The following is a 25,167-nucleotide window of genomic DNA, read 5'->3' on the forward strand; positions in this document are numbered from 1 at the left end:
AGTATTGTCAATGTAATCCAAAGAATAAGCAAATGAAAGATTCTTGCCTGGGGCTGCCAAAAACAGCCAATTACAGAGAAATATTAGCTGAGTTCAGCCTCTGAAATGTGCTCAGCAGAACATTAACTTTTAAAAGATGATTGAAAGGTCTTCTGCAGGGAAAAATCCACTGTAGTCAAAACAATTTGGAAAAGCCTAGGTTAAACAAAATTAAATGGATTTCTTCACTTCTTTACTGAAGATTTCTCAGTCTTTAATATGTTAACGAACATGATGAATTTTGAAGAGCGAAACTATAATATGCAGAATTTTCCAGACTTCACAACCTTCCTTGACCTTCACAAGGTAGGTCCCACCTGTTACTCTCTATCACCAAACCATGTTCATTTTTTCCCCAGGCTGAGCCACAATTTGTAACGTTAGATTTATTTCTTGGTTTACTGGTTTGTGAGTCTTCCTCTCTGGACTCTGGGACCTCCAGGGAGGCTGCGACCAGGTCAGTTCATTTACCACAGTATCCCCGGCATCTAGTGCTGTGTCTGACACACAGACGATGCTGCATAAATATGGGTTTATAGCTTTTTTTCCCTCTTACTGTGTACTATTTATTGAAGGCTTACTATGTGCTGGACACTTTGCTTTACATGGATTATCTCATTTAATCTTCATGTCAACCCTACATTGTAGGTACCATTACTATCCCCTTTTTACAGACAACAAGACTAAGGCTTAGAGGATTCAAGTAATGTGCTCAAGACTGTAGTAAGCGGTGGAGACAGGATTTGAACCCTGGCATTCTGAGGCCAGAGCCAGCATTATTACATTAACTGAATGGATCAAGTCTGTGCAATGCCAGGAAAGAGGAATAAGTGAATGATTGCAGTACATCTGGGTTCAGAGGCCAGCCATGATCCTTTGAGTTAAGAGGAGATGATCTGGTGAGTTCTCGTTGGTCATCCACTTTGCGGCGGACTTTGTTTTAAATGCAGTCGCTCATTTAATCCTCTAATGCACTTGAAGCAGGAGGAATATCAACTCCTTCCATAGAGAACCAAAGTGAGGCTCAGAGAAGCTAAGGAAGCTGTCCAGGGTCACTGGTCTGGGAAGCAACAGAACAGAGGTTTGGGTAATAGCAAAGCTCCTGGCCTGGGTGGCCCAGCTAGAGTTTGGAGGAACACAGAGGCCTGTAGGGAGTTCTTGGAGCAAAAGCTGTACTCCCACATCCCTCCCTCTTCTGTTGCCGGCCATGGTCCCATTCCAGAAAGCCATGTGTCATCAACACTTCAGCACTGATGTTGCCCAGATTCTGACCAAGGCACAGAGAGGCTTCACTCCCACTTTGCTGCCTGGCTCACCTCTCCTTAGTGATCTGGCTGAAGTGTGGACTCTGGAGCCTGAGTTCACACCCAGTTCCACCACCTGCTAATTCTATGTCCATAAGCTATTTCACCTCTTTGAGCCTCACATATAATAATAGGTCTGACTTCACTAGATCGTTGGGACCATTAACTGAAATGACACATATAAAATTCTTTAGCTCGCTGCCTGGCACATTTTAGATATGTATGAAGCAGTCGTTATTAATAAAATAGTTAATAATCCCTCATGATCTCAACTGGTGACTCATGCCCTCAGCTGGGGGCGCAAGGATATATGGGTAAGCACAGCACTTGGCACACAGAAGATGCTCAGTAAATGCCTGTTGAGGTCTGGACTGGGCTTCTTCCCTAGTATACACAGAATGGAAAGGTAGGAGGGGGGATGTGGCACATCCAGACAGAGCAGGGTGGAGAAGCCACACAATGGGAAGGAGACTTGTCTTCCTTCTCTGCTGTGTAAATCTCAAGGGGCCCTGGTGGCTCTGAGTGGCAGCTTCCGGAGTCCCTTCTCGTGAAAGCTCTGCTGTCTCCAGGAGACTGGTGTTTACTTGGCTCTTCCAAGGCGGATGGACAAGGTCAAAAGCTTCTCAGGTAGTGGATCGGCTCATTTAGTTTCGTCACCTTTGTGGGCTCTGTCTCCAATTATGCTGTGAAGCAACCTTCTGCCAAGTAGTAAATTTGAGAGCCCATTTTTCACAAAAATGCCGCACCTGGGGCCAGAGTGATTCTGTCTGCTTGTTCAGAGATGGACTAATAAGTCGTCACTGCACTCAGCACTTACTGTGTGCCTGGATGCCTGCTAAACCCTCCTTGATGTGCTATCGTCAAGCTTCGAATCCAGTCTCCCTTCCCCTGGCCACGTAAGAAACTCTTGAGGATGTCTCTGCTTTTCTTGCTTATTTGAGACACACTAAGGTGACTGGGAATTGCTCCTTGACTCTAAGCTGCTGGCCGTGGACATGGCAGGTATGTACTAAGTCATGGGACGATGACCTCACATGCATATTCTACGCCTGTGCCTGCAGGCTGTGTGCACGTACACATCCTCACATTGGATGTGTATATGGTGTGGTAGTATACATCTTAACATTGTGTTTTCCAACAAATTTTAATTCATTATTTCCAAGCTCAGTTTCTTTTTCTAATTTTTACCACGTTCCACTCCTATTCTACTGCCTTTGAGGTAACTGAAGTCCATGTGGTCCCACAAAACCAGGGTAAATGGCATTGACAGAACTGAATGACAAAGCAATGCAAACAGGGCTTCTCCATTCAGGGTTCTCAAATTCAGGGCAAGGGGAATCAGAAGAGCTTCAGCTCGGCACAGCTAATAAGGATCCGCTCCCACTCTCTCTTTACCACGGGTTCTTTCAGTCTCTTCCAAAGAAGCCATGCAGAGGCAAAGACATGGAGAGGATGGTCAAGGACCAGATGGAGGGGCCTAGGATCTTCTGCCATGTCAGCAGCTCTTCCTCCAGGGACAGGTGCTCGTATGGACAACTGCTATCGAGAGATATCATGTAGCTTCAGCTCTGCGATGAGGTCACTAAGGAACCAAGTCATGCACCTAAGACAGAATCTCATATGTCTGCTTAACGTTAATCAGACGTCTCCACTGCTTACCCAGCGAGGCCTGCCCTATGATGGGACATTAGTAGAGTTTTATAGACACATTAACACATGGTGGAATCCAAGTGCAGAAGGACCCTGTCAAAGGAACTTCAGAAAATGCATGTCCTCGGTGGGTAATGGTCAGAAGCCTTTGTCATCCACGGGAGCTCAAGGCTATGTGGGTAGGGTGCAGAGTGGTCCCCCCTCCCCTGTACAAACCTTCCAAGAAATTAATAATGGACACATCGGGGATGTTGAGGACGTCTTCTTGGTATTAACGGTTTGTTAAGTCTGGGAATCTGGGCTAGGTGGGGAGTCCCATAAGAAGAAGGCGGCTGATGAGCTTAATCCATTCAATTCGGTTCAACAACCAACATACCTTGAGTCACCACGCTAGGCAGTGGGGGTGCAGAGCTACAAGAGAGTGCTGTCACACTGAGGGTCTCCGAGTGTACCCGTGGAGCAGGGTCGGTGTGGGAGGTGCAGACTTTACAAAAGAGACAAGGGAATTCGAATCTGCTCCTCATTCACAATTAGACTGGGTGGAGACTCCACTGGACTTATGACCAAATCCCATAATTACCTGCGGTGGCTCTCTGAATACTGTAAAATAGTTCTCAAATGGCATAGGATGACATTCCTATTTTAGTTTCTCATTTAACAGTAAGTGATATCTGCAAGGGGCCTCCCCCGGTCCATGCTCTCTGCTGCCCAAGGCTGCCTTTTCCAGGGGTAGGTGGTTTAAGGAGATTTGACCAGCCTGCTCAGGAGATGCTGACAGCTTCTTGAGGAACCCTGAGGCTCATACTAAGGTGGTAGCAGAACCTTCTTCTCTTGTTGCTTTGCCCATCTCAACAGTCCGTGCTCCCAGGAGGTGCTGCTCTTTCATTTCTGTTTTGTGGATGGAAACATTCATATTAAGGTGGTGCTGTAATGACCAGAAATGACAGAGCTCTCTTCAGAAGTAATCCCTGAATGCTCACCCAAGTGAGAGGCTATGCAATATTTCTTATAGGTCCACACAGTACGTACTACGCTCAGGATGAGGGGGGCCCAGAGCCAGCTTGTCTGTCGTTGAAGTGCCCAAATCCAATACCCTCCATGAAACTTATGTCAGGCCAGGAAGGGCTTTAGGAGAAACCATGAGCCGCTTGCAGGTAGGCCTACTATGTGTCCACACCTCTGCTTTCCTCTTTAGGACTTAGTGTTTACTCTTTAAGAAAAAGAAAGCAAGCACAGGCCTGGAGCAAACCCCAGCTACAGCAATTACTGGCTGTACATCCCTAGGAAAGTGACTTAGCCTCTCCAAGCCTCTGTATTCATGAATAGACTGAAGATGATAATAATAACTATCCTGTAGGGTTGGTATCCAGGTCAAATTTGATAATGTATAAAAAGTGCCCCATCTGTCAACACCGAATACATGGTAGCTATTACACATGAAGATACAAAGACCGATGACTCAGTGAGGGCTATTCAATGCTGTCACCTCTCCCTAATTCTCTAAAGAAAATCTTATTACTGCAAGCTCAAAATCTCCCTTTGGCCTACTAAAAATTGGGGGAATGCCTGGGCTGCAAAAAGGCTCCACGGAGAAGAGTGGTGCCTCTTGGTGCTGGCGAAAGACCGCTTCAGGAGCCCTGAACGTAGGCTGGGTCTTCCAACATGCCTGGCTTGATCTCGAAGCTGCTCCTGAGAGGAGCTGAGCTGCTCCATTTCTGTGATCTGGCAGGTGCTGGCAGGCAGTGGAGCAGGGACTGGGCGGAGAGCTGCCCAGAACGTGGAAACCTTCCAGTCTGGCTCACCTGTCGGTGATGTTCCCTCAGTTAACTTAATGATGCCCTTGGAGCATCAGCTGGTTCTGTACCTGGCTGAGAGGGTGAGAGAGACACGGGTGTTTCTCCTGCATTCTTAATGAAAAAGATGCTTTTTTTTTTTTTCTTTTTTGAAAGAATCTTCAAGGAGATTTTAGGGGCTCTCAGATGAGCAAGACTCCTTCTTTCTGTTTTTGATTGACATACAATGCCTTCCCTGGTGTGTGTGTTTGTGTGTGTGTTTTGTTTGTTTTGGGTTTTTTGGCTGTGATTTCCTTACTCTATTTGTCTTGCTGACTGAAATAATAGAAAAGGAAGTATTTGGAGAGAGATTTTCTACTCAAAAAAATGGCAGAAAGGATTTAGATAACAGCATTTTTATATGCCACAAAACTAAAGAAACATTTTATTTACACACACACATATATTTAAACACATATATATGTATATATAGTGGGACAGAGTTTCAAATTTATAAGTAGAGTGTATTTGCCTGCCATGTTTATCAAATAGGAGCTTAGAAATAGTGGCAAACTAGATCAGAAAGAAAGCAGAAAGGGAAAATAAAATTCTCTGAATGCCTGTTATGTGCTAGGAATAGGCCAATGCTTTTCATATGCTATTATCCCGCCAAAAACCCCATAAAATAAATGCCACTTTTATCCCCACTTTACAAATGTGAAGATTGAGACTGTCCAAAATTATGCAGTTTTCAAGCAGTAGAGCCTGGAATTGTCCATGGTCTTGACCACTACTCTGTCTCTAGGCCCCAAGATAATTGGGTAGAAGAAATTCTGCATTGCTCCAGTAAAAGAAAATAAATACTAGCACTCAAGTATACAAGGTCTTACTGGGCTTACTTTGACTATTTCCAACTTTGACATTTTAGGAGTTGTTTACAATGATTATACTCCATTGAGGTAGAAAGAAAATTAATTGGGATAAGTAAAAGTTAATAAAAACATGAATTTTAAAATTATTATACTTATTGTATTATTATCGGTAGCTACTCAATTGTTATCTACGCAGTTGTATAGAAACTAAAGAGAAGAAGAAATATGTGGTGGACAAGATTTTAAAACTGAATGGATCTCAGTTCAAATCTCTGCTAGTTTACTAATCAGCTATGTCATCTGAAGGCAAACAACTTATTTTTCTGCTCTTAAGTTTGCTTACCTGCTAATTGACAAAAATGACATCTCCCTTAAAGGGTTCTTATGAGTATTACATACTCACATTTAAAGCATGTAAAACTCTTAGGTGCACGCAAGTGGCTGGAGCAGATCTGGGCTGCCGCTGGGGCTTCGCGATCCACTTCCTAGGTGCCAAGGGGCTGTTAGGCTGGGGCGAAGGTGGGCAGCAGCCCTCAGAGACAGCAGCACAGAGGTGCTTCTGCCAGTTAGCACCACTGGAGACAAAACTGAGAACTGGGAAGAAGTACAGGGATTTCATATGAGAAAATCTTTGGATTCTCAAGAGACACCACATATTTCATCATCATCTCCATCATCATGGTTATTATTATTTACTGTGGATGAATCCAGTGAAGTGTAAAAGAAAAGATACCCCAGATCCTCAGTGGAGAGTCTTTCAGTCAAGAGCAGGAAAGAACGTCTGCCAGTTTCGCGGTAGCACGATTTCATATCCGTTTCATGCCGTGTGGCTGACAGGGTCTTGGTGCTCCGGCCAGGTGTCAGGCCTGAGCCTCTGAGGTGGGAGAGCCAAGTTCAGGACTTTGGTACACGAGAAACCTCCCGGCCCCATGTAATATCGATCGGCAAGAGGTCTCCCAGAGATCTCTGTCTCAACACTAAGACCCAGCTCCACTCAATGACCAGCAAGCTCCAGTGCTGGACACCCCATGCCAAACAACTAGCAAGACAGGAACACAACCCCATCCATTAGCAGAGAGGCTGCCTAAAATCATAATAAGTTCACAGACACCCCAAAACACACCACCGGACACAGTCCTGCCCACCAGAAAGACAAGGTCTAGCCTCATCCACCAGAACACAGGCACCAGTCTCCTCAACCAGGAAACCTACACAACACACTGAACCAAACTTACCCACTGGGGGCAGACACCAAAAACAACGGGAACTACGAACCTGCAGCCTGCGAAAAGGAGACCCCAAACACAGTAAGATAAGCAAAATGGGAAGACAGAAAAACACACAGCAGATGAAGGAGCAAGATAAAAACCCACCAGACCAAACAAATGAAGAGGAAATAGGCAGTCTACCTGAAAAAGGATTCAGAATAATGATAGTAAAGATGATCCAAAATCTTGGAAATAGAATGGAGAAAATACAAGAAATGTTTAACAAGGACCTGGAAGAGCTAAAGAGCAAACAAATGATCAACAACACAATAAATGAAATTAAGAATTCTCTAGAAGGAATCAGTAGCAGAATAACTGAGGCAGAAGAACAGATAAGTGACCTGGAAGACAAAATAGTGGAAATAACTACCGCAGAGCAGAATAAAGAAAAAAGAATGAAAAGAATTGAGGACAGTCTCAGAGACCTCTGGGACAATACCAAACGTACCAACATTCGAATTATAGGGGTCCCAGAAGAAGAAGAGAAAAAGGAAGGGACTGAGAAAACATTTGAAGAGATTACAGTTGAAAACTTCCCTAATATGGGAAAGGAAATAGTCAATTAAGTCCAGGAAGCACAGAGAGTCCCATACAGGATAAATCCAAGGAGAAACACCTTAAGACACATATTAATCAAAGTATCAAAAATTAAATACAAAGAAAAAATATTACAAGCAGCAAGGGAGAAGCAACAAATAACATACGAGGGAATCCCCATAAGGTTAACAGCTGATCTTCCAGCAGAAACTCTGCAAGCCAGAAGGGAGTGGCAGGACATATTTAAAGTGATGAAAGGGAAAAACCTATGTCTATAGTTAAGAAGTACCCCAGGCATTCTGATGATCATCCATGTTTGGGAACTAAGACTCTAGAGCAGCGGTTCTTTCACTTTGGTGTGCATCAGAACTTCCCAGGGCTTAAACGGCTGAGCCCCACCCATCCCTAGAGCTCCTGGCTTGGTAGGTCTCAGGCAGAAATAGAGAATTTACTTTTCTACCAAGTTCCCAGGTGATACTCATGCTCCTGATCCTGGAACTATAATAGAGAAGAACAAATCTGACTCCATATTAGATCTGTTTCTTTTACTTTAATCTTTGTATTCTATTGCTTTTGCTTCAAGTTAAGAATGTTGCCTATAGCCTGAAATATACAGGACAGCCCATTCTCAACGCTCTGACCTTTAAGGGTATAACACTTTTCCATCCACGTAGAGATAAAAAGTTGCAGAACAGAGAATAATATTTGTCTTGCTGGAGATTTACAGGAACATCGTGACCTTACCTACAAAGATAGCTGCAAGAACAAAGATTCCAACACCAAGAAGTCTGCAACAAGCAACCCCTCCCTCACCTGGTCTTTAAAAAATGCTTTGCTGAAACCCTTCGGGGAGTTCAGGGTTTGGGGCGGGGGGCATGAGCCACCCGTTTTCCTTGCATGGCCCTACAATAAAGCTTTCTTTGCTACAAACTCTGACATTTCACTACTGTTTGGCCTCACTGTGCATTGGGCACACAAAGTTGCATTTGATAACAGAAACCACACTTTGGGAATCAGTGATCTAAGACAGGGGTCAGCAAACTATGGCCTGTGGACCAAATCCAGCTGCCCCTTGTTTTTGTTAGTAAAATTTTATTAGATCACAGCCATGCTCTCTCATTTATGTATTGTCTATGGCTATCATCAAAATATAACGGCACAGTTGAGTAACTACAACCATATAACACACAAAGACTAAATTGATTACTGTCTGGGCCTTTACGGAAAAAGCTTCTCAGTTCCTGATCTCGGAGAGAATGGTCTGATCTTGGGCTTTTATTTGGGGATAGAATTGCCTGCCAGATAAAATACAGGGCAACCAGTAAAATTTAAACTTCAGATAAACAAATAATTTTTTTCGTATAAGTATCCCAAATATTTCATGCATAAAACCAGTTTGGAAAACAGTCCAGCAGTTTCTTGCAAAGTTAGATACACATGCGCCATATGATGCAGTCCTTATACCCTGAAGCATTTACCAAGGTAAGTGAAAAATAGATCCATACAAAGACTTGTATATACATGTTTACAGCAGAAATAAAGCCAAAATAAATAAATATAGAATAAAGCAAAATCAAGCAATAATTGACAAAATTTGAAAACACCTCGAATATCCATCATCAGGTGAATGGATACATAAACTGTGGTACATACAATTGAATATTAGTCAGCAACAAAAAGGAATGAACGACTGATGCATGCAACTACATGAGTGAATCTCAAAATAGTTATCCTAAGTGAAAGAAGTCTGACAAGAGAGTATACGTAGCATGATTCCATTCATGTAAAATTCTAGAGAATGCCAACTACTCTACAGTGACAGAAGGCGAATCAGTGGTTGCTTGGGGATTGGGAGAGCAGGGAAGGATTTAAAAAGAGAGCAGGGAAGGATTTAAAAAGGAAACTTCTGGGGGTGATGGATATGTTCATTACCTTGTTTGTGGTATGGATTTCACAGGTAGTATACAGATCATAAAACATACCAAATTGTATAGTTTAAGTACGTGTAGTTAATTGTATGTCAATTATCCCCCTATCACACTGTGTAAAAACACGTTCAACACTTCACTTTCTAGTCTCGATCACTCTCTACAACCTCCAAGCCCTATCTGAGAAGTAAGGCTGGAGTAGATGCTGAGTCGCCCTGGCAACAACTGCATTTATCTGAACTCTTTTTAGCTGGGAGTCTAATCTCTCCTATTAGATTATAAGGTCCTGGAAGGCAAATTCTCATACTTAGATACCCCCAGCGCTGCACCTGCTGGCTTCCCACTCCCTACTCTGACACCTTACTTGCAGCTCCAATCGATTGTGGGTCCTGAGTCTGCTGTGTAATTAGAAGCCAGCCTGACCCCAGCCTGGCAACTGCCTTCTAGCCCTGCCAGAAATGCCTGCTGGCTGCCCAGAGTCCCCAGCTCTCAATCCTGGCCTGAACCAGCCTCAGGCCATGTCACTGAAAGATGCACATGCCTTTTGCCAGTATGTATTGGCATCTCCCCAGGGGCTTCTGTTGGCTTTCTGGGTCAGGCTTCTCTACCATGTCCCAGAGAGTAGACTGAAGAGCAACCATGATCTCATTTGTCTGGGAGAGAGGTCTGAAGGTTCAAACTTGAGGCTGGTGTCACTGAAATGATGTCGTTTCCCTTGGCTATTTGCCCTGGCTGGCAGGATCTGATGAGAGCAGAGAGATGTCTCAGTTCTGTCCCTGCCCCAGAAAGAGGCAGCCTGTGAGCCAGACAGACACGTGGGCCTATCTCTCCAGCAGCAACGGAGTCAGGGAATTCCAAGGCGAGAAGACATCACTACGTGGGAGCGGTGTTTCCCAGGCTATCTTTCTGCAACACTAATAACTTCCCTCAAAACTGATCTCTGTGTAGAGCTCATCATAATTCTCAAATATTAAATAAATAAGTACAAAATGATATAGAAGATTGAAAAAAGGTTCTCATAAATGAGTGATGATGTGATATTGATACATTCCTTGCACTGCATGGAATTAGTAATCAGTACTAATGTCTAATTAATAAAAAGATGTCCAATCCAAATAGCCATACTTTCCTGTTCTGCAGCTCAATCATGTATGAATTGCTTGTAGCTCTCTGAGATCTTAAAGGGGTTTTCCCAGTTCAGATACTGGACCTCACAAAGTGAGGGAAACCAAGGTGGACTTCACTGGGGGGGAGCGGGGGAGGTGATAGCTCAGCACGGCAGAGCACTGCAGCTCAACACACACTTGTTCTTTGCAGGGATCAAGGCCCCTTATAAAGCACAGCAGAGACCACAGCCCCTACTCAAACCTGGGCCACAGGGAGACTATCTTCCCCTCCCAGTTCCCACTGGAGGGCTGAGAAGTCTGCTCCACTAAAGTGCTTAAGTCTCAATGGGGCAGACCGCAGAGCCCTTAATGTGGGCCAGCACAGACTCCTGCTTGCTCCCAGGGCAACATTCATTGAGCAGAAGCAATAAAAATGTTTCCTATGTGCTCCGTTCTGCAGTAGACTCTCTGAGCACGTTGCCTTATTTAAGCCTCACACAACCCTATAAGTTCGCAGTTACTATGCCCATTTCACTGCTGAGGAAGTTGAGGATTAGGGGCCTACATATGCTTTTCAGACTTGAGTGTGTATCTGAATCACCTGGAGATCTTGCTAAATGCAGAGACTGGTTGGGGCGGGACTCAGGATTCTGCATTTCTAACCTGTGCAGGTGAGTACCACAGGCTCAGCGGTTGGGTATGTAATCAGCCATAAGACCAGAGCCGGGATTGAACCGGGTTCTGTCCGACTCCAAGACCTGGGCCCTTCTACTCGCCAGTCAGTCGTGTGAGGCACAGGGATGAATGAGGACATGTGCTGCCCTTGAGGACTCCCCAGCTGATCAGGGAGGAAGACACCTCCCCAGGTGACACAAGCCTTGAAGTGCTGTCTTAATGCTGGGAACAAATTCCTGCTGGTGGGAGCCACAGATGAAGAGGGAGCGAGTCGTCCCGTCTGGGGAGCGGAGGGTCAGGGAGGAACTCACAGAGCTTAGCCTTCAAGGAGGAGCACAACTCAGCCCCAGGAGAGGAGAGAGTTGGCATCAAAGGACATTTCAGTCTGAGAGGGCAGCACAGACAAAGGCCCGAAGCTGTGACAGCGAGTGCTGTGTTCCGGAAAGGTGAGAATTCTACTGTGGTTGGAGTGTGTCCCCAGCTCCCCATCTGCACGGCGTCTGGCTTCTGTTAACAATTTCTGCTCTCCTCCAGGCCTGAGCTGCTCACACTGCAGGCCCTGAGTAAGTAGGTCAGAAGGCTGGGGTGAGGCTGCAGCCAGGTGCTGGGAGGGCTCAGGATTTGCCCAGCTTCTGCCTGGTTCTGGCCACCTGCTTGGGCCCATTCCCTCCTCCTTCTCTTCCCTGACCATCCCAGACCCAGTGAGACGGAGAGGAAGGCAGGGGCTAAGGATGCTCCCCAGAAAGGGAGGGCTCTGAGGATCAGCGGGACGGGGCTCACCATCCAAGGATTCTCAACCCTGGCTGCACAAAAGAGTCACCTGGGAGACTGAAACACACACACACACACACACACACAGAGCTTCTGCTTCAGCAGGTCTCGGGGGTGGGGGTGGGGGGTGAGGCTCTGGCATCAGTATTTGAAACACTGCCCAGGAGATTCAAGTGTGGAGCCAGCACTAAGATGTGCACAAACTCAGAAAAGCTTGGGGCAGAGGGAGCCAGCACAATTCCTGGGAGAGGAATAAATATTCCAGACTCATACACATGGAAGAAACACCAAACTCTGCTTCTTTTATAACATAAAGGACTGAAATGAAAAAGGGTAAGAGGAGTGTGCCTAAACTATAAGCAGTTTGTCAGGATTTTCTAAGATTAAATTCTGTTTTTAATAATATTTATGGGTTTCATCTGATTATATCAGAAGTGTATAGCTGCCTCAGAATACTTGAACATTTTCAAAAACGTGTAAAGGAGAGAATAAAAATCTGGCCACCCAGAGATAATCACCCTTATGGTATGTGTCTTTCTAGTCTTTTTTTTTTTTTTTTAGTCACATATCCACATGTAGCTATCAATATAGGATCACACTGCCTATACAACTCTCACTCCCTGATAGTAGATTTCATGTTTGTTTCATTATTTATGGTTCCCCCCAAATCCCAGAAGAAATCTCTGCAGGCAACAACTTTGCCTATTCTCCTCTCCTCTACATCCCCAGTGTCCAGAAGATCTAGCACACAGCCAGCACTCCATACTTACTTGTTCAGTGGTGAGTATAGTATTTGTTTAAGGTCAAGGACATTGAAGTTGGACCTGGATCTGACCCCACTTTTGTCACTTACTTGAACAAACTACCTAAATCTGCTAACCCTCAGTTTCCCTCAACCATACAATGGGCATAGGAAGAAAACCAGCCCGACATAGCTTCAATAAAAATGCTTGATACAGGGCCTGGCACATAGCAAGTCCTGAGTAAAATGTTAGCTATCACATCATGTATTGTATATTAGGCAAATCCTCTCAGAAGTTTGAAAAGAAGGGATAGGCCACACAGTCTACTGGTATGGAGGGAGAATCTGTATATCTTAGGGACACACAGACCCAAGAAAAGAAGCACTGAACTTCAATTGACCTTATCTACGAAGTTCATTTTTAGAAGTCCAAGGGGAAAAAAAGGCAAATTCAGAGTATCCTATTTCCTTAGATCCTAGGCACTTTCTTCAAGACATGTGAAAAGCACCTCGGGATAATGCTCAATACAAAACTAAATGTAATTCTATAACCATTTTGTCCCCTTCTCCCAAATCCTTAGTCAAAGCGCAGAATCGTGTCCCGGCCCCTTATCTGACACTCCTGAAGACAGCCTTGCTGGTTTACAGCATCCCCCTGCAGGACTCCTTACATCAAGAGGCAGGCTTTGGCCCTCGCTCTGGGGGAAAGCTGACTTGGATCCCATGTCACCCTTTAATCATCACCAGTTGTCTTTAATTACATTATGATCTGAGAACTATAACAGAAGCTTAAGTGGAGGAAAAAATCTCCATCATCTAGGCCAGAGCCTTCCACAAGGTATACTAAATATTTGTTGAATAAAAGATTGAAATCATGAGTACTGATTTCATGTGACTGGGTTTCGTTTTACTAAATGCTACCTGTTTTATCTATACTGAACACCAATGACTGGCCTTATAAGAATGTTAATAATTCTATTTCACCCTGAACATGACATGCTCGCTCACATGTATCTTTTCTTTCTTTAAAATGTTCAAAACCTTTAACGTGGAAAGCAGAGAAAGACCTTGAATGTTTCCCTTGGTTAACCCAGAGTGGTTCTTGTCTCAGTGCCTGGGAAGCATTCTTGATATGTCACTCTTACTTTTGGCGAGACTGTCCTATAAGTAATCATCACTCTGCTATATTATCCGCGGTAAGGTTGGAGGTTGTGGCCTCAAAGAGCTATGGAAACCACAACAGACTATAGCCTAGGACAGGTTGGTGGCAGTGGCCACTGAGTCAGAGCTGCCAGTGCTTATCAAGCGGTGTTTAACCTGCTCCTGTGGAAGCCACCGCAGTGGTAAAGAATATGAATTTCTGAATCAGACAGACATGAGTATAAGTCATGGCACTGCCAGTTCCTTTCCTGTGACTTTGGACAAGTCATTTCATGTCTCTAAGCCTTAGCAATTGATGGAATGAGTGCCAAACTTATAGGATCATTGTAAGGATTAAAGGGGATAAATGCAGAGTATGGGTTTAGCACAGGGTCTGGGATATTGAAAATATGCAATACTGGTAGTTATCATTCAAATCACAATTAAAAGTTAAAGTAACTCTAGCCAAGGTCCATTCTTAAAATAAAGATGGTACAAAGTTTTTCAAATGGCTTCCAAAGACCTACTACTTATCCCTTCCTTTTGGTCATCTGATCAGTATGGAAGCTAAGATCAGAACAAAGCAATGAAGAGACAAGAGCTTGGCCTGGCGTGGAAAACACTCCCTCCCTTGGACACCTCCCGAGGCAGCAGTGAGAGTGCCTTCCATATTTCCCTACCTCTGCTTTAAGTTTCATTTTCACTAAACCCCAAGGCTTCTGGAAAAAGAGGAAAGTAAAGCCCTGCATGATATTTCACCTAAGGTGAAAACAGGTTCCTGGGATGAAACCAGTAAGACAAGCGTTTTTTCATTACAGGTTAAATTCTTTTCAGATTCAATGTAGAATAAATTTAGGTCATAACATTCAATAGCTAAACAGCTACACAGCCACTAAACTGAATAAAAATCTAACGTCAGGGCACCTCCAATGAATGCAGTCTTTGTGCAAGCCACTTTTTATCATTTACTAGCTCATCTCTTTCAGTGTAGAGTTGCCTTCAGGTTGAGTCTTGAATCATTTTTTCCTCCCATGTATGAATGTTTCAAAAGCAAAGCCTGGGGTCAGAAAGAGATGCAGATGGAGAGAGGATCTGCCTGAGGGAGACTGCTGAAGAAACTGGCCAAACTTGACTTCTCTCTCGAGAATGGACTCACTAAGCACCCAGAGACTGGTGTATATGTCAGAGCACCAACTTATCACTTTGCAGTGAAATTAGAAATCCTAAAGAGATTACACACATTCTTCTTTTGACTTGCACCCCTCTCCCTGCGCACCCTCTTGTCATGCGAAGGTCGATAATTATCAGAAAGTGTCTTCTAAACAGGGGAGCAGAACAATTTATTCATTCAATAAGTGCTTATTGAACAGTTGCTATGGGTCTGGCTCTGTGCAAGGCACTGTGAATGATAAACAAATCATACTTCACTTTTGCCATCATATAATCCACAGTCTATTAAAGGACATAAACAGGTAGAGAAGTGAGTATGAAATGATGTGGAACTTGCATAATGTGACATGGAAGGTGTGTGATGCTATGGGAGCCCAGGGCAGAGACCTCTCTCCCAGTAAGAGGGGCTGAAGTGGAGGGGAGTTGGAAAGAATTTAAAGGCAGTGATCCTGGAGCTAAGACCTAAAGGATGGCTTAAGAGTAGCAGATGAAGTTAGGAGAAGGCTTGTAGGGAGTGGTAGGGAGAGGGAGGCAGGGAAGAGCGTCCAAGTCTTAATTCTCTCGGCTCGTTAACCGTAGGCCTTCTGCTCTGCAGGGTTGTTTGAAGACGGATATTATTTCCACAGTAGAGATACAGTTTCCTCAAAGTCCAGACCAGGTGTCCTTGGGTACCTTTTCCTCTGGACGTTACTAGGAAGGCTAATTTCAGTGTCTCCCTTGGTGAGTATCTCATTGAGTCGCATCCTCTTGTTGAAAAATCAAACTCATCTCACTGGCCTAGAATATTTTCTATCTTTGACTTTGTACAGAACTACCCCGATCTATTATGTTTTGATGTTTTGCTCATTTCTCGGAAGGCAATTAGATATTTGTTATGGCCAAATTGCTTGTCCAGGGAACATATCCCTTGATGTATATCTATGTATTACCTATACGATGACTTTTGCAAGTTATAAGGAAGATTGCTCCAGATTTGAGGTCCAGTGAAATGTAATAGGTTAAGAGCACATTGTATGTATTTCTCTTATATTTTAGTGGATACCACACCTCTAGACAATTATTTCTTCATCCTTCATTTGCTCATCGGTAAACTGATCATATAGGTATCCTGTCCCACAGAGTACAGATAAGATGTTGAGCAAAAGGCAGACATAGTCAGGTCTCTAATGGAATTCACAGTCCAGTAAAGGAGAGAGAGAATAATCAAGTAATCAAGATCTTAAATGGAAAATTAAGACTGTGATAACGTTATATATAAATAAGAGACTATAGAATAATGGTGGCAAGAGAGACAGGAGAAGCTAAAATATAAGGAATGTAGACATTTTCCACGTGATAGGAAAGGAGGCAGTTTCAGTCCAGGTAGGGTGAGTAGAACCAACTCAAATCAGGCAATACAATTGTGAAAGAGGTTGCAGTTTTCTAAGAACTAGGAAAGGATGCAGAGCCTGACTACAAAATAGGGCTCAGCTTTTAAATCTGAGACTCAGGTAGAATTACTCTGGACATGTAGGCAAATCCATCGATATCCCGTGTCCTAGGCCAGTGACCTCAGTTGACCAGAGATGGCAAATCTGCTCTGCTTATCTGGGTAGGTGTCTTTGCATTCCGTGAGGTCTCGAAATAAAGCCAAGAGGCGGTAAAATATGTAAAACACGCCCGTAAGTATTAACACTTGTTATCTGGCTTTGACAGGTTTTGCAATCATAATAATTTGTGTGTTTGTTATCTGTGGCAGTGCTTCCCAACCGTTACCATGTCATGAGACAGATAATATTTCAAAGGAATACTGGAGTTGCTAACTGGAGGGATTTGGAACCCCTTATGAGGCTGTTCTTGGCAGGATGCAATCAGGCCATGGACTCTGACCACCTCAAGCCCCACCTGCCTCACAGATTGAGGACATCAATTCTTGAGACACACTGTGCAGACTAGGGGATAAACGCGGATTTACACTGTATGAAATGGGTAAGCTGACTGACCCACTGGACTTGTTATTTTGATTTTAAAGGGTTAACTGGTAACGTGATTTTAATTGGAAATGTATAGGATAATGAGATTGATTGTATTTGTAAACTGTTTGTTTGATAATCTGATCCCTTACATCCAAAACTGGAGATTTATTAGTTTTGAAAGTAGTGTTCAAGTGTCTAAGAAAATTGTTTGAGTTTTAGATCTGCCTATAACTGTGCCCTGGGAGGATCGGATCTATTACATTTGTGATTGTAATTTGAAACATCTAAGGAGATATGATTAATTAACTAAACAAGTTAGATTAAATGTTATGGAAAATGTAATCTGTTAAATTTATAACTAACATTACTATTAATCAAATTATATTAATCAAATAACAAATTAGACATTTCTTATATTTATACAGAAAATAACTAGATTTGTAAATTGAAAAAGTGATTCATCCTTGAGATTAAAACTTATTAAGAGAAGCTAGTTTTTAAAAATTTCAATTTCAGTAATTTTAGTATTAATTAAAATACAAGTAATAGTAAATATTCCACTGAATGTGTAAAATCCACCCACATACATTACAAAACTCAACTGACAACATGAAGATAAGGGCATAATCAGTAAGAATACATGATAACAAAGTTTGATTTGGTCTAGGGGGCCAAAAAGGTTTTTCCTAGAGAGTAAGTTTAGCCTGGATCTGAAGATTAGGAGAAAAAGAGGTCCAGTGAGGAGACGAGAGAAGAGCATTACAAGTACTGAAGAAGAGAAAAAGAAGAAGCAGCAGGGGAATATGAGGAGGTAAAGAGGAAGCACTGGGGGTATGTGTAAAGGCCCTGGGGTAGCCTTAGGCATTGGGGAATATAAAAACTGTCAATCAGTCTAGAGCACAGAGAACAAGGGAGAGCAGAGAGCTAGGGCCCCAAGTATGCTCTCACCTCATATAGTATTCTGCATGGGAGTTTTCTCTTTAAAGAGGCTTCCTCCACCTCCTTTCTAAAATTACTCCTAGCTAGTTACTCCCTAATCCCTTATACTACTTAATATTTCTTCATAGTCCATATCACCCCTGAAAATAAAACTCTATTTTTTATACTTTTTAATTGTTGATCTCCCCCACTAGGATATATATTCCATGCCTCCATGAGGACAGGAGCTTTATTTGTTTTCTTTACCACTGTTTCTGTGGTGCTTTGAACAGTGTCGGCATTCAAAACACATTTCTTAAAGGAATGAATCAAGCAATGCAACAATAAACACAAGAAGAGCCTTATAGGGACTTCCCTGGTGGTCCAGTGGTTAAGACTTCACCTTCTGGGACTTCCCTGGTGGCACAGTGGTTAAGACTCCATGCTCCCAATGCAGGTGCCCGGGTTCGATCCCTGGTCGGGGAAATAGATCTCACATGCATGCCGCAACTAAGAGTTTGCCTGCCACAACGAAAAAGCCAGCGAGCTGCAACTAAGGAGTCTGCCTGCTACAACTAAGAGCCAGTGCAACCAAAGAAAGAAAGAAAGAAAGAAAGAAAGAAAGACTTCTCCTTCCAACGCCGGGGGTGCAGGTTCAATCTCTGGTCAGGGAGCTAGGATCCCACATGCCTCCGGGCCAAAAATCCAAAACATTAAACAGAAGCAATACTGTTAACAAATTCAATAAAGACTTTAAAAATGGTCCACATTAAAAAAGAAGAAGAAGAAAAAAAAGAAAGACCTTGTAGACCACGCTAAAGATTTCGGTCTTCCAGCTAAGAGTAGGCAGAAGGCCTGGTCAGTTTGCATTTAGAAAATACTTGGCTAACCATATAGTGAAGACAAATGAAAAATGATGGCTGCTTGGGCTAAGACTGTGACAGTGGAAAGAGGTATGCACAGATTTGGAAGTTGAGAGAGCTTGTTGACAGACTGGATATGCAAGAGTGAGGGAGGAGGTCAAGTCTGGCTCCTAGGATTCTGGCTTATGGAACTAGACACATGGGAATGCTACTCACTGAGACAGAAGACAATGGAAAGGGACCAAACTGGATATTGTGCATATGTTGAGATCAAGGTACCTAGAAGTATTCAAGTGTACATGCCAGGTGGACAGGTCTATGTGTTGGAAGCTAAGCTGATGATTTATATTAATGGTTCATCACGTGTAAGTAATAACTGAATCCATGGATATCAGTGAAACTGAGGCAGAAAGTATAGAGTAAATAGTACAGAGTGCAAAGTAGAGGGGTCCTGTGATTAAGCCTTGACTAATTCTAATATTTAATGACCTAAAGAGGGATTGAACAGAGATGTTAGAGGAACATCAGGAAAATGTCATGTCACAGAAGCCAAAGAGAGAGTGTGATTCAAGAGGGTAGGGAGTGGTAAGTTAACACCAAGAAATGCTCCAGAGAGATTAAATAATGGAGAGCTGAAAGGTGGTCACTGAATTTAGAAACGTGGTGGTTACTGGTCATTTAATAAGCATTGTGATGTTGGCTTGATGTGATCATAAGGCATTTTGGACTGGGTGAGCAGTAAGAGGTGAGAAAATGGAGACACGAATAAAAGCAACTCTTACAAAAAGACAGGCTGTAAAGGGAAGGAAAGTGGAGAGGGACATAGTATCAGGAGAGGAATTTTTAATGGGAGAATTGGTTTTGCTTGTTTGTTTGTTATAAGAGGCACTTGAACATGTTTAGATGTTGATGTTTTCAAGAAAAAGATTGAAAGGAGAAAGAGAAGGACAATCTGTCGTCCACGTGCAGTCCTGGAGAAAAGGGAAGTAAGCATGAGAGAAGGAAGAGAGAGTGAGAGCTGGTGGAAATAGGTCTGTAGATTTAGGGTTGGGAACTGAGAGCATTTCCCATATGATAGCTGTACTGTCATGGATTATCCTCCAGTGATGTTACGTGTGTAATTCTTGTCACCTCCCCTATGAAGCCTTCCACGATACCCCTTAGGACTCCTTCAGATCTAACCAGGTAATCTCTGTGCTTCCCTGGTATCTTGTGCCTTTCTCTCTACTGTAGCAAGTAATACTGAATTGCATTTTAATTTACATGGAAAAACTTTTTTTTTATTATACCATACCTTCTTGGGACTTCTTGAAGGCAGACTGTGCCTTACTCACATCTTGATTCCCAGGACTGGTACAGGATGGGTGCTAATGAACTGAACTGACCCATGCTCATATTATAACTCTTTAGAAGGTGGATACTGCTTTTTATTTATTGTCTTTTGACTACTCTCTAATAAGGCTGAGTGTCCACGTGATAATACTTTCTGTTTAAAGATGCCTCTTCCACTAGTCGTCCTACTCACGTGGTAACCATTTGGGACACAAGTAAGACGGAGGTTAATAAGTAGAACAGGAATAAAGTTTCCACATCAAAATAAGTTTAACAGAATAGGTAACTTTCCAGAATCTTTCATATGGTAATATTGGTTATGACTCTTCAAGAAAGGGGTATAAGTGAAACTCAGTGCTCTTTCTACTGTAGGAGTGGGGAGTGGAGTCTTGTCTTCACATCACATTATTTTAGGAACACTGCAGAGACCAACGCGGCCATAGCCCATCAATGACATAATTCAGAGCTGCTGGGTTACTAGAGGCTTCTGACTTTTAAAATCACGTGGCTCTAATTTGTATGTTCCATTGAACTAGAGTTGTGATACTTGTAAGGCCATGGTTTACACATGTATACTCTATCTCTTGCTTGTTTCAGAGTTCTTATTGCTCCTTCCATCCCTCCCTCCCTCCTTGCCTCCTTTCTTTATAATTTCCTTTCTTTCTTCGTAGCCTTTGCCTTCTTCTCCTTCTCCTTCTTCCTCTTTCCGTCTCTCTCTCACTCCCGCCCTTTCTCTCCCTTTCTTTTTGTTAATTCACTCATGGTGGTTCTCCCCCAACATACCTACCATGAGAGAAGGAAGTTTATCTGTCTTTATACCACCAAAATCCCAGAACGTCACCTAGTGTAAACTAAGGCCTTGATAAATCTTTAGAAATGAAAGAACTCTCCCTCTTTGATCATGCAAAGTTTAAATAAATGCTGATCCGACATCAGCCCTTGAGATCTGTTTGCTGAAATGACCCATTATTTGACTTTTTAAAGAAAATCAACTAGTTGTTTATGCACACAGCATAACAGTAAATTTTCTACTGAAACACTGAATCAATTCCTAGACAAATTATATTTGCAAGAAAGGGAAATCCCTGAGGCCATGCATGGGGATGAAGCACAGACTCAGTGAAGCTAGGGTCTTGGGAGATGAGCCACTTGCCCATGTTGGAGAGAAAGAGAAAGAGGTACTTTTAGTGAAGACACAAAGATGTGACTGATGGGCCCATGAAGAATTTCTATTTTGCTTGAATTCCTTTTCCTAGTTCCAAATGTCATTTGGGGCTTTTTATAAGATGATTGATGCTAAATCCCTATTCATCTTGTTGGTAAGTCAATGAGTATTTGTATTTGTAACCATCACTTAAGACTAAAGACCTAGTCAATCAGTGGATGGAAACACAATATGTGATGGTGTTCATATTCCATCATGTTGCAATAAAACAGATAAGGTTTCAGGGACAGATTCCCCTGCCCTTTAAAGAGATTTCTCCTCACCTATGGTTGTAAATGACAGCATCTATCCTAATATCTCAGGAAACTGACCAAAGTAATTTCATTTTGTATCTCTTGTTATAATAGCTTGAATGGTCAGGTATTGAAACACGTACAACTTAAAGGAAACAGCAGCATTGTATCGCAATGCCAGGGAAGCGATTATTGCAAACAAGGACATTTACTAGAAAATGCCTATCTCAGAATTCACCTTGGCAGGAAAAATGATGTAAGACCTTCTGCCAGAGTCTATTCCTTTTTTAATATCACAAAGAGAGAAAAAGCTTCTGGAGCTCATTAAGAAAGCATATTTCTAAACAACACCTCTAGGAAAGTTGTTTCTTCACCTAATAATACATGTATTTTATCTTTGGGCCTCTTAAGGTCTCTTTAACTTTTCTGAATTGTTTAATTGGTTCTGTATGGTGAGATTTCTATTGTCAATATTTAATTCATGACAACAGCAGGGGCATTACCTGAAGAAGGCCAGCTCTGATCACCATGGCCAGTCCCCATGGATCAGAAAATGGGAGGCTTCATTATTTCAATTTAAAGTTTAATATGCAGAAGGAAATCTTGTTTCCTTATTTCTCAGTTATTTGGAGATGGAAAATAGTCCTATATACTAAAATTTGGTATATTCAAAATCCATGTGTTCTAAATTATGTTGAAGTTTATATTTAATAGATTGCAAAGAAAAAAGATGATTTAGTCATTTTAAGTTGAGGACTATGAGGGCTGGAAAAACTCTGAAATCCAGATAATATGCATCGTTGATCAGAAGCATCATGTCTATTGGGTGATGGTTTTCAACAGAAATATGTCAGACCTAATATTCTACCCACCATACTCCCTCAGTGCCTAGCACAGTGTTATAGTGAAGGTGCCTGCGGGTTTTTTTTGAATTTTGTTTGTATGAAAAAGTGTGTGAGTGAATGAATAAATGAATGAATGATGCAGCAAAGTAGAAAATGAGGTGTCTTTAAGTTCAAAAGTGGTTATTTTTATAGCCAGCACCTATTGCCAATGACACATTATGGGATAGGGGAAAATGCCCTTGAGTTATATGTTTGCTGAGAGGATTTTTCTCTGCATCGAAAGGGTTTGTTCCATGAAATGAAGACCTCATCTGTTCTGCTCACCATAGTTTTCTAAAAGCTCTAACATGATTTTTTTTTTTTTTTTTGCGGTACGCGGGCCTCTCACTGTTGTGGCCTCTCCCGTTGCGGAGCACAGGCTCCGGACACGCAGGCTCAGTGGCCATGGCTCACGGGCCCAGCCGCTCCGCGGCATGTGGGATCTTCCCGGACCGGGGCACGAACCCGCGTCCCCTGCATTGGCAGGCGGACTCTCAACCACTGCGCCACCAGGGAAGCCCAGCATGATATTTTTTGAATCAATGAATGGCTTGCTCTGCAATAGTCCATGAAAAAACATTACTCATTCTTCAATATTTCCTCCCAGTCCTCTACTTCTGAAAATGAACTAGCAACCATTCAAAGGCAATCTGCTCCCAGGTACTCTGTTTGAATCATCAGCCTTACTTTAAGGATTGTGATATGCCAAGTCTAGACTTAGTAGGGAACTTTTATGAACGGATGGCTGTCTAAAATCTTATGGGCTTTACTGTGAAAGGGGTTAGAGAAGATTGTGTAGAGTTTTAACATAAAATTAAGCCACCAATATTTTTGATAACCTTACACATTCATCCCAAATTTTGGTCTCTAGGAGTCTACCTTTTTCAATTGCTCAGAGAAAGCAAATGTGGGCAGCCAATGTGCCCACCCAGAAACTGAAGAACAGTGAGAACCTAACATAAAGGTAACCATGTGCCTAAAATCGGAGGCATTATGCCTCTTTCAGGTGCTAAATTCCACTTGGGGAGATAAGCTTATCATTTAGACACACAGGGAATAAAGTGAAAATAATTACAGAGCGATATATACACAAGCATGCCTTGTCTTAAAATATTCTTATTACGATAAAGTTAATGCATAAGCAATGTAAACATTCTGAAGAGAATAAAGAAGGGCCGGAAATTAAATGGTAATGCCATGATTCAGAAATTTTGAACTATTAATATCCTGACATGTTTCCCAGTATTTTTATGTCCATCTGCCTGTGTGCATGAGGATAATAGGATCATATTCGTGTTTAATTTTGTGACTTCTTTTTTTTTTTTTTTTTTTTTTACTGAGCGTGATAATATAAACATTTGTCTATATCACTCATTCTGACCTCTTATAGTATCCCATGGCTGGAAAATGGATGTGTGGCTCCCAGTGGTTTCGCCATAGTGGTCCCACTGAAAGACTCTCTCAAAGTACTTTTTGCCTATTTTCAAGGCTAGATGTGATATGAAAACCTAGTGGAATCTCAAAAGAGTTCATCCTGGGACACAGATCCAAAGTAGCACTGCAGAATGTGAAGATCACAGCTTTTTACTCTGGCATATCTAAGTCTTCAGCATGTGTGTTCATTATATCTGTAACTTGATGAGATCTAAGCCTGTTTCCATTGTCATTCCTCCTCCTGACATTATCCTAAGTAGGTTACCTGGCCTTCTCTCTGTTCTTCTTGTTATGGAAACATTATTTATGAAGAGTGGCTAAAATAATTTCTTTACTCAGAAGTTGTCCTATACATCACTAATTAAATCCAAACATAAGTTACAACAGATCCCTTTTCATGTTGAGTAATGCCACGATTACACTACCCACTCCGTGTTCTGTGTCTTTTCATGGCTGGAATCTTGGTAGAGTCCTGAAGAACTGAAAAATGGAGGAAGGGACAACATGCTAACAATATAATCATTAAAAACTCAGCCTTTAAACTCAATGCTTTACTTAGTTCCATGTTCACTTTTTCTTACCATAAAGGTATGTTTTCATTCATTACCTCATAAACTTCCTTGAGCATAACAAAAAATTTGTCTGCTGCTTGTCCTGTTTCCTGGTGGAGAGCTTCTAAAACCCTTGATATTCCCTGAGCAATAGGAGTGTCTTTGTTATGCTAATAAGGTGACTCATGGTGGAGCCCTTAGCTGCAGTTGTGCTAGCTGAGCCGGTCAACAAAAAGACCTACCATGTCATTAGAGGTTTGGGACTTGAGCCAGCCCAACCTCGGGAGAGAAGAGGGAGCTAGAGATTGAGTTCAGTTACATGACCACTGACCTAATGAATCATCCTTACATAATGGAACTCCAATAAAATCTCTGGACACCAAAGCACAGTGGAGTTTGGTGATTGAACACATCAATGTACTGCGACAGTGATACATCCTGATTCCATGGGGAAAGAGCACAGAAGCTCTGTGTTACCTCCTAGACTTTGCCCTATGGTCATCTTTTATAGCCAAACTGTTAACATAAGCACTCTTTTCCTGAGTTATGTGAATGGTTCTAGCAAATTATCAAATCTGAGGGGCATTGCAGGAAACTCACGGACTGAGAGCCTGTTGGTCTGAGGTGTAGATGGCCTGAGCAGTGGCTAGTGTATGAACAGAAGTCTTGTTGTGGACCATGCCCTAAACCTGTGGTGTCAGATGCTAACTCCAGGTAGTTAGTGTCAGAATTCAATTGTATTGCAGCAGTTCCAGTTGGGATGGAGACAAGAATAGTTCCCAACTTTTTGATGTAGGA

At 42.5% G+C, this 25,167-nt stretch overlaps 1 protein-coding gene across 1 annotated transcript in view; it reads left to right on the plus strand.

Annotated features, from left to right (window-relative positions):
• Positions 1–270: 270 nt before the first annotated feature.
• Positions 271–25,167, plus strand: part of LOC116751032 (52 kDa repressor of the inhibitor of the protein kinase-like) — a 73,077-nt gene continuing 48,180 nt past the window's right edge. Inside the window, 5 exon segments of the mRNA XM_032626515.1 lie at positions 271–345; positions 2,324–2,345; positions 4,500–4,636; positions 4,723–4,869; positions 6,015–6,156. Coding sequence (XP_032482406.1) covers positions 271–345; positions 2,324–2,345; positions 4,500–4,636; positions 4,723–4,869; positions 6,015–6,156 — 523 coding nt within the window.

This window comes from Phocoena sinus, chromosome 3 (genome assembly GCF_008692025.1).
Source record: "Phocoena sinus isolate mPhoSin1 chromosome 3, mPhoSin1.pri, whole genome shotgun sequence".
Classification (NCBI taxonomy): Eukaryota; Metazoa; Chordata; class Mammalia; order Artiodactyla; family Phocoenidae; genus Phocoena; species Phocoena sinus.